Source organism: Bidens hawaiensis, unplaced genomic scaffold (assembly GCF_021521415.1).
Source record: "Bidens hawaiensis isolate Kalapana, Puna unplaced genomic scaffold, B.hawaiensis_p1.1 tig00027296_1, whole genome shotgun sequence".
NCBI classification, from domain to species: domain Eukaryota; kingdom Viridiplantae; phylum Streptophyta; class Magnoliopsida; order Asterales; family Asteraceae; genus Bidens; species Bidens hawaiensis.
In genome coordinates, this window is record NW_027494404.1 from 152702 (window position 1) to 159010 (window position 6309).

The window sequence follows — 6309 nt, forward strand, 5'->3', positions numbered from 1 at the left end:
TCTCTCACTTGCAATTCGCACAATTCTCTGTAAGAGCAGGTATCAATTCCTAATCTTCTGAATTGAATTGATTTTTTTAGCCATTTTATTATCCAGATTGTATGTAACATGCATGAATCTACGTCAGTTTACCAAATCCATACAGATATTTTGCATCCAGATGTTGTTTTTAATTATAATTATCAGATTTACTGTATATTTTGCACTTATTAGTTTGCTAGTATTGAAATTGATTAGTCGATAATTTACTCTTCTAAGCCCTAGATCTTGACCCGTAATATTTTGAATTCGGTTTTGGTTTTGCTAATCGGGCTAATATTTTTCAAGCCAAAGAAATTTAATCGGTGATTATTTGAAGAAATTGTGCCTAATGTTTTTTTTAAATAACTAATAGAATAATGTACATTTGGGCTACAATATTAAGAGCTAATACATTGAAAAAGATTTAAACGCGTCCAAATCGACAAAATGTAACAGATTAACTTTAAAATAAAACAGGTATCCAAGTTTATAACACATAAACGATTCAACGAAAAAGTAACTTAACATTTTTTTTCGGTTCTGTTAGGTTTTTTTGTTTTTTCACAAAACTGAATGTTTCCAATTCAGTTTGGTTTATTCGGTTTCGTGCACACCCCAACTTTTCAATAATGTATGGTTTTCAGTTTTCTGGACACACTTGATTAGACTTTATTGTGAAGATTGATTCATGTTTTTGTAAATGATTGCTTAAGGTAATATGATCACCAAAATGTTTGTATTTATGATTAAGTTTTACTCTGTGATGAACACTTTACGTGTGAACAGGAACAGCTGTGCACAACATGGCTGGATCAAGAAACAGTCATGGAAAACGTTCACATTCTCAGTCAGACTACAAGGATCATGGGAGAAGCAAGAGACGTAACAACGGTGATGACAGAGGACTCAACTCTATAGGTCCAGATGACACAGTGTACCGCTATTTATGCCCTAGTAAGAAGATAGGAAGCATAATGGGACGGGGCGGGGATATCGTCAAACAGCTGCGCTCCGAGACAAAGGCCAAGATTAGAATTGGTGATTCGGTTCCTGGGTGTGATGAACGTGTGGTCACTATCCACAGCACAAGTGATGAAACAAATGATTTTGATGATGATGATCGCGTGTGTCCTGCAACAGATGCTCTGTTCAAAGTGCATGACAGAGTTGTTGTTGATGACCAAGCTGCTGATGTGGAAATGGAACATGATGAAATAGAAACGCCACAAGTTACGGTTCGGCTCCTTGTGCCATCGGATCAGATTGGGTGTATCATTGGGAAAGGTGGACAGGTGGTTCAAGGTATACAGTCTGATACTGGTTCTCAGATTCGGATTGTGAAGGATAATCATCTTCCCGCTTGTGCATTAAACATTGATGAACTTGTGCAGGTAAATCAGAATACATGTTACAGTTGTTTTTTAGGGCTGTAAATGAACCGAATGAGAGCTTGTTCATGTTTGTTCGTTAAGCATTTATCAGACAAATGGTTCAAGGACACGTATCGAGCAAGACTTTTTGTTCGTGTTCGTTCATCAAGGAAATGATTTTGCTTGTGTTCGTTCGTCAAGCTCATAAACGAAGACAAATGAAAATATATTAATTTGAAAAATAAAATCATTATCTAAACTCAAGCATTAGACATAATCGCCCAAAATAAAAAGAAAGCTAATTATACTTGACATAATTATTGGAAATTACTTGACATAATGATCTAAAAGCTAAAAACACATAGTTATTAAAAGACCTCGCTTCTTGTGCCTAGGCCCAATTTTCAGGCGAGGCTCAATAAATGTGCTTCTAGATCCTAGGTGAGCGCTTCGGCATTGTCTATGCCAAGAACATGGGAACATAAAGCCCGAGCAAAAGAAACGTAAGAGTTGCTATTGAAACTTAGTTCTAGGAGAAGTCAAAGGCATTATATTGATACATTTTGTTATTCAAGTTTTGGAATCACATTTGATTCTGATTTGAATATTGACTATTTTAGAACTTTTGGTACTAATTAGATAATACTAAATGTTATATAATAGCTTTTGTTTATTTTATTGAAGAATAGTATTATTTTTCATATACATAATATGTTTTAAATGCTTTATTTAAGTGCGCTTATTTTTCCTCAGGCTCTCGCCTTTTTTGCGCCTTGCGCCTAGGCCCTAGGCGAGGCCTATGCACCTTGAGTGCGCCTAACACATTTTATAACTATGTAAAAACATTAAAAAAATATTAAAAAACCCATACAAGTATAAAGCGAACAGGAAAGAACTTAAACGAAAGCACGTTAACCTATGTAAAAGAACTAACAATAACAAACATAAAATGAACGAACATAAACAAACACATTACCGAGCCTTCGTGAACGCAAGTGAACGAACACGATCTCTGTTTATGTTCATTCATTTGGTTAATCGAACGGAACTCGTTGTTTGTGCTCGTGTTAGTTCATTTATTAAATGTAAACAAACTTCCCACCAAACAGTTTACGAATCGTTAGCTGAACGCCTGGTTCATTTACAACCCTACTTTTTTTTTGTTGCTTGAATTGTTTTGTTAAACTGTGAAATTTACTTTCACGATACAGATATCTGGCGAGTCCTCTAATGTGAGGAAAGCACTCTTCCAAATAGCAGGTCGCCTTCATGATAACCCGTCACGATCGCAACACTTGCTTTCTTCTGCAACACCTAATGTGTATCCGTCGGGTGGTTCACTTATGGGTGCACCTCAAATCATGGGTTTGACTCCAGTGGCTGGCGGTTATGGTGGGTATAAGGGTGAAGGCGGTTTTTACCCGGGCCCACGGGGTGAATCACCTCCAAGGGAGTTTTGTCTTCGTTTGATCTGTCCTACTGCAAACATTGGTGGTGTAATTGGCAAGGGTGGTGCTGCAATTAATCAAATTAGGCAGGAAACTGGTGCAACAATCAATGTTGATAGTTCAAAGGCGGAAGCAGATGATTGCATAATATCTATTTCTGCAAGAGAGGTAAGGTTACATTAAATGATTAAACTCATGAAGGTCAACTATAAGGAGATTTAAAAACGGGCCTAGTCAGCTGCCTTATCACAAAGACACTCATTCTTCAAAAACACCCAACCCATCAAATAAGGAAAACCCAAAAATGCCAAAAACGTGGCGACATCATTTTTCCGTCTTTAAGTTTTTTTCCGTCTATTTATAATCTACTCTTCTTTATCACAAGCTTTTGGATTAACATTTATAAAAAAATATGGGTGACGATCAAAATGAAAAACAAATGGCAAAGTTTTTTTTGAAAGTTTTTTCTTTTTCAATCTGAAAGGTTATTTTTGTCATTACGTGAAATTTCAACAAGGGAGGTGTAGTTTTGGGTTGGCAAATATGATATTAGTGATGTTTACAAGGGGTTACATGCAATTCTCTCTATATTTTATTTATATAGAGGACAATGAGCCCCACCCCAAATCGGATTTTTAGTTCTTGGCCAAGAACTACACTCTGAAACTGGGTGCTAAAAATGAGAGCTACAATGGTAAAACCACATGATGTGGCGTTTTGGGGGGCTAAAACTGGCTTATCGGCCATGTTCTGTTGTGACTAATTTATATATGTATAGGTATTTGAAGATGCATTTTCTCCAGCTATTGAGGCTGCGTTACGGTTGCAACCAAGGTGCAGTGAGAGAGTTGAAAGAGATTCAGGTATTATATCATACACTACTCGATTGCTCGTGCCAAGCTCTCGGATTGGATGTCTTATCGGGAAAGGAGGAGCAATAATCACAGAAATTAGGAGAAACAGCAAAGCTAATATACGAATTCTTTCAAAAGAACACCTTCCAAAAGTTGCTGAGGATGATGATGAGATGGTACAGGTAAGCATGCAAATATGCACATTTCCATAATTCCATTATTGCTTTAGTTAAAATGTGTTTTTCATTATCATCACAGTAATAACTCTTTGCTTTAGATTTCTGCAGAGCTTGATCTTTCTAAGGATGCACTTATACAAGTTACTGCACGTTTGAGGGCAAATCTGTTTGATAGAGAAGATGCAATGTCGACATTTGTTCCCGTTCTTCCTTATCTTCCTGTGGCCCCTGATGTGCATGATGTTCCAAAGTATGACCATAGAGATTCTAGAAGTCATGGACGCGGTCATAATGATTTGCCAGCTAATGATGGATATGGAAGCTATGGTGGCTTGCAGGTGAACGGAAATTTTGTTTACTTGTAATGATCAAAGTAATAACTAACAGTCTAACATGTCACACTTTGTTGTCAACATGAACAGAATTTGTTGTTCATTTGGTTAAACGAACGAACATGGACACATGTCTTGTTCGTTCATTTATTTTCGTTAACGTTCTTATTCATGCTATTATATCCGTTCTTTCATGTTTGTTATTTGTTAATATATTCATATAATTTTGTACGCTCGTTACAGTTTAGTCTAGTTTTAATGACCTTTAGCCTTTTAGGCCCAACCCATTGTTTTGCACATTTGCTTTTAATTGTTTTTTATTTAAGTCTGTACGTTCATCTATGTTCATTTTTATTCATTCATATACGTTCGTGAATGAACAAGAAAGCCCGTTTGTTCAATTGTACGTGTTTGATCCTTTCGTTTGTTTGGTTAAAGTTAAATGAATGACACCAACATGCTCTTTTCGTGTTTGTTTGGTTCATTTACAGGCCTTAGTCTTTGTCTCTTAAGAGTCTATTTTTGTAATTTTTTTCTCAGGGGCATAGTGGTGGTGATGCTTATGGAGCTTATGGTAGTTACTCTGCAGGACGCAGCGGTAGTTCTGGGTAAGTATATTATTGCAATAGAGATTGTTATTACATACTACTTATGCAAGTTAATAATACATTTGTGTATTTTATTGCTGGCAGGGGTTCAAAGCATAACCCTGGTTCTAGGCGCAGGGATTATAACTACTAAAGTGTTGGGACTCTATGCGTGCAGGTCGGTTATAGTTTTTTGTTTATTTAGGTTTTGAATCGGCTGATGTTTATGTTTAGTTGTTAACGTAGTAGCAAGTTTACGCCGATGTGTGCAGTAAACCGAGCCTTTTTTTGGTTAACCCTGTTTCCTTTCCATTCCCTATAAAACAGCTGAAGCCTGAAGCCAGCCAGCCTCCAACTGCCTAAACCAGAAGAATGGCCCACCTTACATGCTTTTCTTAAGAGGACTACTACCGAACCAGAAGACCATGTCCCGACTATTTTACCAAGCTTTCGTTTTCTTGATTTCCAAAGAACCTGTGCCTTGATCAAATTCCAAACCTGACACTTTGTAATGTTCTCTGTTTTATTGAATTGTGAAGATTTTCTGGTACTTTTAACCACCCCATAAGAGGCCCTTTTGAAAGACTAACCTGCTTAGTTCTTTTGGGATTGATATTTAGGTCTTAGTGTGTTGGCACTACTTTGCAATCAGGTGATTTTGGTTCTTAGCTTGCCAATAGTTTTTACCCCGATGTTAACCGTTAACTCATGCTTACTTACCCTCTCCATAATTCCTTGATCCACCTCTTTTAAAGCTGTCTATTAGCATAGACCTGCACTTATTTTTGCTCAAGTTAACCATTTCTTAATTCATACGCACTTATATAGTGTATGAGTAGATATAATTACACATATGCACACACACTCAGAGACATGTATGTATGGGTGAGTTCAAATCAGAACCGTAAATAATTAGGTACTAAAGGAACCACTTTTGGCCGTTGGATTATAAAGTGGACAAAATGAGCGGTCACAATATATGGAGTAGAAGAGTGGGAGTCTAAAGCCTTAATTGAAATATGATCAAGGGGTTAAATGGTGGTTCATTTGGTTCCTAATTATTAATGGATCTTAATTTCTTATTTTGAGCTCCCTCTAAGAACGTATCTTTGAATGCATGTATACACATCTTTGAATGCATGTATACACATAGGTCTGTATGTATGCACGACACACATTTGTGAATGCATTTATATGTGGCACGTGTATCTTAGGAGAGAACAACAATCTAAGGTTAATTCAAGGTAGAACTCCCACGAATATTAGATGTCTAGTCATTTATATAAGTTGCAAAGCATACGCTTCATTCATAGGTGGTGGAGGAAAGCTAGTTTGAATTGCATATCATGTTTACTGTATGTATGTACTATTTTCTCCTAATAGTATGTGCAATAATTTGGGTGAATCGAGTACGGGCTCTTTGTTTAATAATTTGGGTGAAGGGGAATGACAATATGAAGGAAATAGAAATGGAGGATGATTGAAGGTTTGTCCAGATGATTGAGTAGTGCCATTTTG

The 6309-nt window shown here is 36.7% G+C and overlaps 1 protein-coding gene across 3 annotated transcripts; it reads left to right on the forward strand.

The window, feature by feature from the left end:
• The first annotated feature begins 795 nt into the window (after window positions 1-795).
• Window positions 796-5777, forward strand: LOC143575084 (KH domain-containing protein At4g18375-like). Of its 3 annotated transcripts, XM_077059538.1 has the most exons (7): window positions 797-1412; window positions 2603-3007; window positions 3618-3875; window positions 3971-4210; window positions 4745-4812; window positions 4897-4969; window positions 5119-5776. In XM_077059538.1, exons 1-6 carry the CDS (start codon window positions 825-827, stop codon window positions 4943-4945), a joined length of 1608 nt encoding a protein of 535 aa, XP_076915653.1. In that variant the 5' UTR covers window positions 797-824; the 3' UTR covers window positions 4946-4969; window positions 5119-5776. The 3 variants fall into 3 exon arrangements, with proteins under 3 accessions (XP_076915654.1, XP_076915653.1, XP_076915652.1); XM_077059537.1 differs by having other exon boundaries at window positions 4897-5777; XM_077059539.1 differs by lacking the exons at window positions 4745-4812; window positions 4897-4969; window positions 5119-5776 and having other exon boundaries at window positions 796-1412; window positions 3981-4205.
• The last annotated feature ends 532 nt before the right edge of the window (window positions 5778-6309 follow it).

Bases quoted from the DNA above. Each gene is read 5' to 3' on its own strand.
- LOC143575084 (XM_077059537.1), top strand. From the start codon at position 825: ATGGCTGGATCAAGAAACAGTCATGGAAAACGTTCACATTCTCAGTCA. The intron at 1,413-2,602 runs GTAAATCAGAAT...TTCACGATACAG, and splicing joins ACATTGATGAACTTGTGCAG to ATATCTGGCGAGTCCTCTAA. The intron at 4,813-4,896 runs GTAAGTATATTA...TATTGCTGGCAG, and splicing joins GGACGCAGCGGTAGTTCTGG to GGGTTCAAAGCATAACCCTG.